The sequence below is a fragment of the Rhinolophus sinicus genome, linkage group LG11 (genome assembly GCF_036562045.2).
Source record: "Rhinolophus sinicus isolate RSC01 linkage group LG11, ASM3656204v1, whole genome shotgun sequence".
NCBI lineage: Eukaryota > Metazoa > Chordata > Mammalia > Chiroptera > Rhinolophidae > Rhinolophus > Rhinolophus sinicus.
In genome coordinates, this window is record NC_133760.1 from 42,851,543 (window position 1) to 42,865,331 (window position 13,789).

Sequence of the window (13,789 nt, forward strand, 5' to 3'; positions counted from 1 at the left end):
AAGCAAACTATAGGAAATATACTGTTGAAAGGAACACTGTCTCCATGATTGAATGTAGTATTACTTTTAAAATAGAAGCTTTCATCTTCTTCAGCCTACACATGTGGGCAATAAGATGTCCATTAAAGTTCTAGTGCCTTATTCGTTTTATTTGGTTCATTCCATTGCATAGTTAATGTTATAACTTGGAAAGATTTTATTTGAATTTTCTTTTCTCCACAGATAGGCCATGTCTGGTCCAACTGATGAGACTGCAGGAGACCTGCCTGTGAAAGATACAGGTCTAAACCTCTTTGGAATGGGAGGGTTACAAGGTATGGCCAGCTGTTATTTATTACAGTTATGAACTTTGATCAGTAACTTCTTTACTTTTAATTTAAAGTATTTTTGATATTCATACAAACGAAGCCATTTAAGTAACTATTTAGCTTTTGATTGGACTAAACAAGGATGGCGTGTTTAGAACAACATGTGGTATTTTACTGCATGCGTCAATTATCAACAGCTCATAGAAAATGTAAAACTCTCTCTATTCTGATAAAGAATTGTTATAAATCATCTTTTTAAAATTCCACATATCAGTAGAAGCTACAGAGAGTATCAAGCCTCCAAACCAAATTGCCTGGCTTAAATCACATTTCCCATTAAAATGTTTCCCTATGTTTAAATTTTATATGGGAGGAAATACCATATTTAAAATTTTTTGTCTTTCAAGTAGAGTATCTCCAAATGGTTTGTTTATCCAAGTGATACTGAGTTTGTTTTATCAAATTAACATACATTAAAGCTTTTCTTTCTCTTTTATTTCTTAGTAGTTACTATAGAGCACTTTCAAAATGAGAAAGGAAAGCACTGCCTTATTTAAGGAACAATTTAGAGTGGAGAACTATGTTTTTGTTTGCCTGTGATCAGTATGTCAGCTAAGCTGTCATGCCACTGCACTTGTCATTGAGAGGACTGCGATGTAAAATACATTCCACTAAGGCATCTTCAGACACCTGTTAATCAGAATAGTGAGTGCAAGCAGCCTCCTTGAACTATCATAGAAAGGTGGTCAGTGTATTATTGTTGACTGAAAAAGATTAATTTGACTGTGCAGCTTTTATTGTTCAAAGTAGAATGCATGTATAAGCTTTGCTTTAGATTTTTGGCAGAGTATCAGGAATTCAAATACAAATAAATTTTAAGTGTGCAAAACTATTTATTGGGATTTGATACCCAAAGTTCAATTCTTGCCCTCAGTAACCCACCACAGGGCTTTAATCTTTGTCAATTTGTTATTTGTTCTTTGTTTCTTTCGGAGGATTTTTGAAAATCAACCGACTTCACAGTGATATGGAAAATACCAAATTTAAACTTACGCAAAAAAATATATACACATGCTAAAAGGTATAAAAGTTCTTTGAAAATATTTAACATAGCTTATAAATAATTTGTGAAGGTTTTTTTTTTTTTTGTTTGGTCTTACAAATTTTATAGTTTCTTTTCTATAATCCAATACCCATGGATCACAAAACTATCTTAATCTTATTATTTCACCAAATTATTTTTATAATTCTTACCTTTGTAAAATAAAAAATGCTTTCAGATACTCAGACTTTTAATTTGTTTTTTCAACATTCAGCATATAAATTGAAAAGTCTGTTGAATCAAAGTTCCAGCTTACATTCTTAAAGAATGGATGTTTGAATATATTTTTGAGTGGATACTATTACTGTTCAAATTCTTCATATTACATATAAAGTATCAACAGCAAAGGTTTTTCTCACCTCCAATCAGTAATGTGAACAATGCTCTAATATTTTCTAAAACAATCTTAATTGTAGGTCTCAAAGAAAAAATCTGAGATGAGTACGTCAGATTTTATATTAATATCAACAGTTAACATTTTTACCATTGATAAATGTTTTTATTTTCAGTCATCCCACTATTAATTACCTTGGCGTTTTTGCAGAAACTTCAACAAGGACAATGAAATATCGCCAGGCGGTGTCTCGTGTTAGCCGGGAGGAACTGGAAGACAGATTTTTGCGTTTGCATGATGAGAACATTTTACTTAAACAGCATGCCCGCAAGCAAGAGGATAAAATTAAAAGGTTATGATAAAAAGCTTTTAGCTTTATTTCCTGACTCTGTAAAGTTTGGAGGATATGCTTTTTTATAAACTTAATTGAAAACCCCACCTTGAATCTTTTTTTTTTTTTTTTGGAACAAGGCAGGTTGTAAATAAATACAATTTTTAAAGATGGAAACTCTTACAAACTAGAATAATAAACCAAAACAATTGTTATATGTCTGAAGTTGCTATTTGAAAGAAAGAGCTAATAGCTAAGAGTGCCATGAGTATATCATATCTATAAATAACTTTTGGTTTAATATTTATAGTTTAACAAGCAAATGGCCAAAGCATCTGTTTTTAAATGTCTTGATTTTAAAATGAAAGTTTAAGAAAGTAATTAGCTACTTTAACTTGTCAGAATGCATGTTTCCTTAACATTTAGGGTTTACTAATGAAAACATTATTTCGATATCTGGAACATACTTAACTTTGTTTAGGTTCATCTAGAATCTATATTTTAAAGAGTCTCAACTGTTTCTGAAGAAACATTGTCACTTTTGACTTGCATGCAAAAATTTCTGCAGAGATCATTTCTTAAGAGTAGACATTCTTTCCTGTTCAGAAACTCTATACTGTCTTCTGAGGGGTCGCATTAAAACCAAAAAAGTATGTTCACCTCTAGAAGCATGAACAGGTCTGTATATTCATATTGATGTTTAAATTCAGTGAAAAGCTGAGACAGCCAAGACAGAAGATAGGGTTTTTTCCTGCTTAGAATTTATCCTGAAGGGGTGATTCTAGTTCAGTTTCTACTCTGTGGACTTTGTTTTAATGACCTACTGACATGCTGTGCGTGGGGCTTTTACTTTGAGTTGGCTTTTGAGTGACGGTGAAGTCCTTTTTTTCAAGGCATGTGACTCACTTGCCTGATTCCTTTTCTGACCAGCCTCTCACAATGAGGGATGTGGTCTGTGACCACTAAACAGTTTTCTTTCTCTTTGTTAGCCTAATTGGTCAGTAAAAAAAACTGAATTCACCACCTTGGCCTCATTAGTAATTTGTCCTGGCCAGAAAATACAGAACAACTTCATAACGAGCCGCGCGGTTTACTGGAAAATGGACTCGGCTAGGAGTTGTGTGCAAATTGTGCGCATGTGTTCTGTTACCTCTCTGCCACCAGCCTATGATGTGTTCACGCCATTGAACCTCTTGGGATTTGGCTTTCCTCAGACCTCAGAGTAGTGATCTAATGACCACTGTAACCCAAGTTCTAGATTCCTTCTCGATTTCACACCACTGACACTACCCACATACCTGCATAGAACTGCCTTTAAATTTCTCCTTAAGATGTAATTAATATCATTTACTTCATTATAGATATAGCTTTGGTAAACCACATTTTTAAGTAAGTGCTCAAATGAATTTTTTAACATCATAAAATAATGAAATCAAACAAACAAAAATTATTACTATTACTGGAACAAGAGATGCAATCTATGTTTCTTGACAAAGTTTACTTGAAATTCTTGGAAGGAATTTAAAGCCACTCTATTGATGTGCTTTTCTTGCCTTAAAAATTGGGGTCATTGATTTTTCTCTAGATGTTGACTGCTTTTTCATATTAAATCTGTGTCTTTCTTTTGACTGTAATCTGTATCTCTGTCAAAGTCACTCTGTACAGGAGATTCAGATATTCAGGTTGACATCTCGCTTAGATGGCTACCATATTTCTATGGATAAAACATTGGGTGGGGCTCAGGATCCTAAGCTCATTAAATGGCTAGAAAGAGTGTGTGACTCTCTTGGGCTCTAATACCTGCCCAAATTTCCCAATGATACATCATTCTGTGGATTAGGTGGAAAAGGAACTAATCCATTGATTATTTTACTAGGGTGTTTGTGGTACTCTTGGATCTCGGTTTTTATTATCCTGTATCCCTTATAAAGCATGTTTAATGGATGTGCCTCAAGGGAAAGAGAAAACAATCTTAACTGATTATGTTATGCATAGCTCTCCCTGATGCCACATGCTGTAGGCCGAGAAGCCAGAGTGTAGATAGACATGTATTACTACCGCTTTTACAGAGGACTCTGCTTAGGGCAAAAAAAGGTTGTTCTATGACATCCCAAAGCTATTAAGGATTTTTTTATTTCACTTTTGTTCTCTTAAGTAAAAGCTTCTGTCCATAACCATGCTAAAATAAAGCAAACGCCGTTTAAAGAAAAATGAAGTGAGTTTTTATTTTCAATCTCCTGTCTGGGTCTTTATAAAAATAGATTCACTATAAACTAGAATCAGCTATTGAAGATGTGCGACCAATTTTGTAAAGTCTTGAACTTGTGTCTCTCATCAAAGCCACCTTTTCTTTCTTGTCCTGCCAAGATTTTTCCATTCACTGTCAGGCATGTTTTCCGTACGTGTATATTACATCACCCCCATGTGCCCTTTCTGTCTTTTGTTCTGTCTAACCAGTTTTTATCAAAACTTAAAAAAATCAAAGGTATAAACTCCTGAGATGTCAAAAGCACAATTTATGTCTAACCTTAAAGGTAGCATTAAAATAGTACTTTTCTCATCTCATTATTTTCTACCATTAAACATGGATGTTTCTTGAGCCCTAAGCAACACTTAATGGTGCATTTTGGGTTCTTTTGAATTTTTCATTGGGCTTTTTATATGTGTGTATCTATGCATTCTAACACTTTTATATTTGTAGTATGTCTTAATCCCAGAGAAACTGAAAACAATGTATTACCTAAATGCCGCACCGTCTTAACACACTTTCCAAAAGTTTTAACTCACTGTGGCTTGCAGATATAACCCACTGCATTTAAGTGCATACAGCATTCCTACATAAGGTCATGCGTTAAAAATTGCATTTGAGGAACATATGGAGTAAATATGTGTCCTCTCTTTACTAACCTTAAATGATAAGCCTTAGGAAACTGTTATTTGTCAGTGCTATAAAGCAGATTGTTGCCCAGTGGTTTCAATTATCATCAAAGGATTCTTCACAGGCAGTAATAGTTACATCAAAACCTGAAATTTATTATTCAGGTTCTGCACTGAAGTCTTCACAGTGATTATGTTCCTTTCAACAGAATGCATTTTATGCTGACTTCTCACATTCCTTTTCATCTTTTTATTATTTCCCTAGAATGGCCACCAAGTTAATACGGCTAGTTAATGACAAGAAAAGATATGAGCGGGTTGGTGGCGGCCCCAAGCGGCTGGGACGTGATGTGGAAATGGAAGAAATGATTGAACAGCTGCAAGAGAAAGTTCATGAGCTTGAAAGACAAAATGAAGTTCTCAAAAACAGACTAATTTCAGCCAAACAGCAACTTCAAATCCAGGGTTACAGGCAAACTCCATACAATCATGTGCAATCTCGTGTGAATACTGGGCGTAGAAAAGTGAATGAAAATGCAGGCTTACAGGAATGCCCTCGGAAAGGTAAAATAAAGCTTACATTAAATCCTAAACTTAAGTCTTTTAATAGGTCGTTTTACACAAACACACACACATACACACACTCAATTTTATTTCTGTATTCCTGTTTTTAGGTGTCTTTAGAAAGAAAAAAGTAGTTTTTTGAGTTTTTGATAGTCATTAATATTAACATGAAGATCATTTGATTTAAGAATCACGAGATCACAATCAAATTTGTTGAACATAACCATTCTTACTGATAAGAGACATGTATGAAACTACGTAAAATATGAGTTCCGTTTAGTTGGAGTTGGTTTCTTATATTACAGAAGCAGATCACATTCACTCAGGCTAGTGGAGAAACCAGCTAGTTTGCTTATATATGAACACACTTTATGTTCTGAGTGCTCACACTTAAGTTCTTCATAGAAAGACCTTTTACAAAATCTGCGAAATTGTTTAAATCTTTCTCATTGTATGAAGACAACATAACAGTGGAATATGTACATAAGTAGGAGCTTTGAAAGATGGGTTCTTGCTCCTCTAATTAGTTTCTGGTGACCGTGGATAAGTCTCTAATCATCCCGAACTTGAGTTGTCTTTACATATAAAATAAAAGGGCGCAAGCAAGGGACCATAAAGGTCTCCTCCACTCTTCCGTCTCTAAAAGTGATCATAGGCCACTTTCCTCATTTTGAGGAAAATGAATCCCCTAAAACCTACCCAGGTTACAAAGCAATTCAATTACATAGAGAAGACTCAATATAGAAAAAAAACTAAATATTTCTAATAAAATCTGAATTCTCTCCACCCGCAGACAAACTTGACAATGAAGCAATTAGTCAATAAATATTTTAGGTAACATTTTAAAATTTTCACCAACAAGGAAGGCCATAAAATTTTACCTCTAACTGATCTTCGTTTGGAATACGCTTCACATAAAGACCTATCATTTTTAGGGACATAAAAAATGATGTAAAACTTTCAATTCATTGAGGAAGAAAAAAAAAACACCATATGAACAAAAGAGAGAAAAATTTGTTCTATTTTTTCTCCCAGCCAAAATGTTAACACTATCTGTTCCCTAGATGGCACCTTTGAAGTCAGTAAGGCCTCCACACAGGCAGCGTGCAGCTGCAGATGAAAGAGCCTGACCACTCCTAGCCATGGGAGATTGGCAGGAGACTTCGAACATAACCAAAGTCATCAGAATGAAGTATAAATCAGAACATGCATTCTGCCACTAATTAACTTTTCACATGGAAGAGAGCACTTGACCTCTCAGAGCCTCATTTGCCCCATCTGTAAAATGGTGTGATAACACCAGATTAGAAAAAAAGCTCAGGACGTGGTAGAGCCATAAGAATCTCTCTCGTCTTTAAAAAGTCACTTATCCTCTCTGAACCTTAGTTTTATCATCCGTGACTATACTTGGGCAAGATCTCTATAAAGTCTGCAAGGTCTTCCATACTAAGTAAACACAATGCCCAAATTGCAGAGTAACATGGCAAGCTAATCTCGTGCTGTGAATCACTGTTTAAATAGAAGAGCTGGATGGAAGTTTCTCCCTGTAGAACAATAAGCGCCACAGAGCGGCAGAGCCTTTTTAAAATATGACTACATAGCGTAGATTTCTCCTTATGTTTCCACTCAGTAATTCAGACCTTTTTCACTGTTTGATACAGAGTCCAAGACATAGACGCTGCACAAAGCATTAAATAGTGCTGACCTATTTAATGATAGATACCCGCTATCTTTCTGAGTAAACTTGAGGCGTCATTATCAAGGTTGGTACCTTAGTAACCCTAACAGACTCTTCAAGACCACCTTTGAGATTGGGACTTGGGCCAGACTTGTCAGAGATAGCGCGGCCTGGGGTGGCTGGGTGAGAACCCCAGACCCTCTCTGGCCACAAGCAGCCTACCCCCAAGCTGCTGTACAAATATTACCATTGTCTATTTATGCCTTGTCAGGATAAGGGACAAAGGTACCAGCTTAAGGCGTGATCAGTGTAATGTAGAAACAATTCTTATTGTGAAGAGCAAAGATTTTTATGAAGTGTATATGTTTCAAAATATAACAATTGGCAAGTTGTAAGATATATTTTGAATATAAATAGGTTTTTTAAATTCCACTAGTGATGTTTAGTTTTCCCATGATTTATATACAAAATGCTTAAGAATTAGCATTACTGCCAAAATAAATATAATTGGCAAATTTAAACACAGTAAACTATTTTAATGTTTTAGGTAGAATTTTTTTTGTTCTTTAGTCTGCATTACAGCAATAGATGATAAAAATTTTGGAAACTGCAAATAATAGTTCCATCATTCTAATTAAAATTCTCATTTTTAAAAAGTAAACTTTTCTGAAGAGAAGGAATTTTTTCTGTACTTTTACATCTGAGACTATGCTCCATTAAAAACTAAATTATTCATCATAATTTATCTGCCTTAAACTCTAATAATTTATGCTATATCATATTTTATCCACCTTGAACTCTAATAATTTACAAGTCTAGAGTAACTCATATAATTAAAAGTATGTCTCATTTTTTAACAATGGGACTAAGCTTATAAAATTGCATATAACTAGTTTTATAAGAAAAATTATATTTTAAGTACAGCAGCAAAATGTTTTATATAAAGGAATCCTGTTGATGATCCCTGCTCGAATTACCTTTGTTTAAATATGGATTTTCGTATTGAGGTGTGGAGTAAACCAAAGTACAGGAAACATTTGACTCACACTCATAGTATCTATGAAGATAAGATACAAAATGTACGGTCAAACATTGTGAATAATTTAAAAACCAAAAAACCTTTATCAAAAATAATTTTTTTTAAAAGTGAAGTTTTGAAACCCTTTCCTTCATACTTCAGTTTATATTGTAAAAACCTAAATTGAAGACTTTGGTTCTTTAACCACAGAAATTACTTCTGGGGTTTTAAATCTGAAGTTGAATCAAATTATTTCTAGGTAATTTAGTCTCTATGGTAGAATTTGTTAAATAGACTATACTTGCTGCTGTGTTTTATTTAATGCCAACTGGTGGCTGAGATCTCATAGTCCCTTTGGCAATGTATTTCTAATTCTCTGTACTATAGAACACACATCTCTCAATACTTAGGAAATTTTATTAAACTACAAATTTCCTTCTGATAGCAAACCAAGGGTCCTGTTTTCTAACTTCTATAATCTTATTAATTTATTCCTAGGTATTAGATTCCAAGATGCTGATGTAGCAGAAACTCTACAACCCACGCTTACAAAACATGGCAACAGTTTACTTGAAGAAGCCAGAGGAGAAATAAGAAATTTGTATGTATTCTTTTTGTGGTCATTTTAGAACTTTGTTGATTGATCATGTTTGTTTATGATTCCTCTCTTATTCTAAACAAAATTGGCTGACGTACAAATAATTCACTAAAATTCAGCTAAATCTGTGGAGTAAGAAAATATTATTAAACGCGTTTCCATTAAAATGAGGAAAATGAGCAGCTTAACCAACTGCATCAATGGAAGGCTTTATAGAATAGTCCTCTTTCTTACAATTTCACCCCCAAAGGAATAGCATAAAGTCTATTCATTTAGAGGAGTCGAAGCTTTAGAGGCAACATTTTCATTTTCAGAAAAATTACAGGTAATTTTTTTAAAATCCTGAATTAATTAGCCTTTTTGTGGTTAAAAAAAAATTGGAGGGAGTGGCTTAAAAGTTTGGAGTTATCAAAGACATATGGATTTCAGATTTTGTTTCACTGTGATTCTACGGTACTGCATTCTTCATCATACTATGGTTTCAGAAAAGTTACTTCTGCCACGTTTAGCTTACTTTTCCAGTTAATCAAAGCCTCATGGTTTCAGTGTCTGTGAGTCACACAAATGAAGAAAGGTTCCACGTTATCCACCCGCCTTCACCTGGATCATCAAAAAATAACAATTCTGAATGAGGAAAGAAGACACGAGGCAGAGTATCATACTCTAGATAGTGGCTTAAGACCAATAAGGGTTAAAATGTTTCCCTTTGAATATTTTAAATACCAGTTACAGGAATGGTTATACAGTGAGAGAATAAAACTGACCTGTTAGTCAGCTGAAAAGCCAGCTCCATACCGGTTTCCTGAGGCTCATCTCACTGGGATGCTGCCAGGCCTGATGGAGGTCAATATATATACATGCTGGAGACCACTGTATAATGATTTGCAAATTTTTTGCCATCTTGCTCTGAAGTGTTAATTTGGGTGGCATAGGGAGATCTGCATAGCAAGGAACAAAGGCACATAAATAATCTGAAGATGACCAGATCGGGGAGTACACAGTAGGTGACCAATAAATACTGACAGATTGAACGGAAGTTTAATCCATTGCCCATGACATTATCTTATAAAAAGGATAGCTTCGATTTTTTTTTTTTTATATGGACCTGCAGATCACATTTAATCTGCTATTTTCCTACACACAGAGGCACTGAAGCTAAAACTTTTAACATTTGCTTGCTCTTTATTATCAAGAGCTTTCTTTGTACTGAGCTTAAATACTGCGGCTATTTCTTCAAACTGCAAATTCATGTAAAGGGTCTTTATTTCAGAGAAAATGTTATTCAGTCACAGAGAGGCCAGATAGAAGAGTTAGAGCACTTGGCTGAGATCCTGAAAACTCAGTTGCGAAGGAAAGAAAATGAAGTTGAGTTATCTCTTCTTCAGCTTCGAGAACAGCAGGCCACAGATCAAAGGTATGTTAAAACAGAAATGTCACTGTGATAAGGTCAAAATTAGTTTAAAATACTTTATCACATGCCATAGAACGATAAGCCCAGTCTCTGTAAAAGTCACATTTTGACTTAACACTCTTCATAGAAGCCTGCCCTAGACCTACCAACTGCTATCAACAACTCTCGTCAAAGGGCAGTTTTCCCTAAGCTCCTCTGCCTCATCTGGTGGGCTCCACTCATTTGCCCCATTTCCCAAGACTGTAGAAGGTCCTGACACCGTTTGATTAGATCCACAGAGAGAAACATGTGACGAGGACTCAGCTGTTAGCGTACCTTGTGAATAAGTCCAGCCTTAAGTTTTCTCAACTTTAAAAGGGAGTAAATTCCATAACATGGTACCAGTTTTTCTATCCCCAAAAGTTGTTCCCTCTCTTAATATTCAGTTTGCGTCAAAATCTGTTGATTGTTACGGATGACAGAGGGGCCCTTCCGTGGTCTCCTCGCTGCCTTTTGACATGTGCAGTGTTTTCTTTTCCATCCTCCTTTGTTATTTTCTGGTTTCTAATACCTTTTGTTTTGTGCTTTCACCTTGTGCTTCCAACAAAACTTTATGTTTTTACTGTATTCTTTCTTGAATTATTTTCTTCCCTTTATGGCTTTTCTGTTTTTATTTCTTTTCTTGTCTCTCTTTGTTTTTTTGGACCCAGCATACCCTGAAGTAGAGAGAGCAGTACACTGAACTCCCGTGTATGCATCACTCAGCTTTAACAGTTGTGAGCGTGGTACCAGGCCTGTTTCATCCATCGTGTCACCTTTACTGTCTTCAATTATTGAGCCCCAGCCAGATAGCATGTCATCTCGCCTGTAAATACTTCAGTGTGTACCCCTGTCTGATAAGGAATTGTCTTTTTAACTTAACCACATGCCATTAGGACACCTACCAAACTTAACGGCAATCCCTTGACATTGTCTCGTAATATTATCTACTCACACTCCCCTGAGGATGTCTTTCTGCTGTTGATTTGAATTAAAATCCAAATGAGGTCTTCACATTGCATTTTGATTGTTATAGCTCTTTTATTTCTCTCTTCATGTGTTCCTAAACCAGACCTCAATCCTGTCTTTGTTTTTCCCCTTTCCCATTTATGTCATATCATGCTTATGTGGCGAAGTTCTTATTTAGAAACACCAAGTATGATTTTCTAGTTTTTCATGTCAGGCTCAGAGTTTAATTCTCCTTTAACAAACTAACCTTACATGGTAATTGAAAAAGCTAAGAAATGATGCATCATGTGAGACTTGTTTTAAAAAATAAAGTGGGCTAAAAATACATGAAAAACTATCAGAGATGTAAAAGGTTAGCATTAGCTCTAATAATTTCTGTTCCTAAAAAGTTATGTGTAAAATTAAATTGTATAATGAAATTCTGCATAGTTAGTGATGTTTATATATGCTTCTAAGTGCAGGGCAAAAGAAACAGGAATATTTTTGAGAATTATATTAGGGGATGTAATCTGAACCCTGGCTTTGAACCAGCTTGAATACCTAGGAGTTATTCACGCTCCCCTAGGAAGAAGAACTGACTTAGACTTAACCTTCTTGGAAAACCAAGAAATGGTTCCTCGTGAGGAAGCGTGCTGAAGGACCAGACCCCAACCCTGAGTATGGTTAGCTTCATAAATTGCCCACGGCCATATTTACGCTATTATCTGAATATAGAAAGTCGGCACTTAGGCCTTCGCCCAAGCTTGGAGTCCAGCCCTATCAGCTTCGCTTTCTCTGTTATATCTCGTAAGTTCCCAAAGAGTAGCATGGACCCTGTTTGCTGTTCCCTTTTCCAAAGGGATATGATCATCTAGGAACTCGCATGTTTGATGCTAATTGAAAGGGAGATCCAGACGTCCTTCCGTCCTAGGACTAGAAGAGTAGAAGAAACAGAGTCATAGACGGGAACACATATTTTCTACTGAAAATATTTTCAGCAAGAGACACCAACATATGCATGTAGAAGAGTTTACCTCAAAAACTAAACTACTGCCCTCTTCAGGGGACTAGATTATTAACTCTGTACAACCTATTTTTTGTCATATGAAAAATTAGAGGTAGAGACAAAATAAGAATTATACGTGAAGGCACTTTTGTTGCAGAGGCCAACGAAATAAACCAGTTTGTACCCTACCTCATTGATTTTATAAAATTGAAGACTACATGTTATTTGCTCGGAAGAAAGGGTACCTGTACTGAATGGCATATTGTTTCCTGAAATACAGTTGTTGAAAACTGAAGAAATGACTTCAAATAAGAGGCTTCAAGTCTTTTTTTTCTTATATGTTTACACATAGCTCAAAGTTTTATGTGTAACAGCAAATTTTTTTTTTTTTTGAGACTAATGGAAAACTGTTGAAAAAAATGTTGGGGGGAATATAAAACTTGGTATAATTTACTGTAGAGAAAAATCACAAAAATGGAAAACATATTTAAACTTGTCTTTCACGGATACATTATTTCAGATCTGAAATTCTAGAAGTCTGATCTGGATGTTGGACTCCTTGTTCTCAAACATGAAGCAAACAGAGTTGTAATCTTCAGAGTGTGGTGCTTGATATTTATGGCAAAGAGCCTTTTCATAGAATATTATAGAAACTCTTCATAGTATGTGTTTAATAGACCAGTTTGGTTTGGCATCAGCTTGACATAAACTTTTGGTTATCCAAAGCCCTTAATTCTTTGAAGTAAAAAGCCAGTGCTGCTCTTTTTTATTAAAATCATGTTTTTTCCTGTTATTGTGGTCTATTTTGGAAGACTGAGTTGTGATTTTTGCATATGTTCTACATAATGCCTCATTAGCAAAAAATCTTGTATCATTTACAAGTAGCCTGAATGTCTGTGTTGTTTTGAACAAAAATCCATATTAAAATTTAAGCAATATAAAAATGCACATTTTCTGCTTATTAAAAAGGCCGTCTTAAATTAAATGCAAAGCAGTAACCAGTGAACACATGTACATGAACATTAAAATCAGAATGATTTTACCTTTTATTGACTTTTTCAACTCCAAAAATATTTATACTCTTACCAAATGTGTAAGTAGTTTGTACTATGTTTTTTTTTTCTTTAAGTACATGTCAGCGTGTTTACCTTCTTCATTAAAAATCATGTAAGTGCCATAATATCCCAGTGGAGGAAATTTAACCCATAAATGTTTCAGACATTCTGACTTGCCGTCTTCCCTTTGGTTGACAGTGGACTGCCAAACCCTAACCCGCCGTTTGCAGCATAAGAAACAGCTTGGTTTTGGGGGCTCCATCTCTCCTGTCTCAGTGCCAACACAGGATTACTTCCTGGCACTCTTAAGTTCTTCCCAACTTTTCATTTTGAAAAATTGCAAGCCTCCAGAGAAGCTATAAGAATAGCAGTGTGAACACTCGCATGCCTTTCGCCCGTTTGCCTCTCTGTGGATGGCACAAGCCTATTCTGCATCCTGCCTGGTGATGCTTGAGCCCCGCTCCCTCCCTCCCTCCTTCTCTCCCCATCCCCCTCCCATATCTGAGAGTTAAGTGCATATGTCACTTCCCCCCTCTACACT

At 35.4% G+C, this 13,789-nt stretch overlaps 1 protein-coding gene across 6 annotated transcripts in view; it reads left to right on the top strand.

Annotated features, from left to right (window-relative positions):
- Window positions 1-13,789, top strand: part of RPGRIP1L (RPGRIP1 like) — an 85,838-nt gene that overhangs the window by 2,533 nt on the left and 69,516 nt on the right. For 4 of the 6 annotated variants that reach the window (XM_074314871.1, XM_019732369.2, XM_074314870.1 and 1 more), the window contains exons 2-6: window positions 223-314; window positions 1,955-2,096; window positions 5,218-5,516; window positions 8,711-8,813; window positions 10,081-10,224. In XM_074314871.1, coding sequence (XP_074170972.1) covers window positions 230-314; window positions 1,955-2,096; window positions 5,218-5,516; window positions 8,711-8,813; window positions 10,081-10,224 — 773 coding nt within the window. In that variant the 5' untranslated portion in view covers window positions 223-229. The remainder of the gene's footprint in view (window positions 1-222; window positions 315-1,954; window positions 2,097-5,217; window positions 5,517-8,710; window positions 8,814-10,080; window positions 10,225-13,789) is intronic. The other 2 variants (XM_074314869.1, XM_074314868.1) reach the window with 2 other exon arrangements.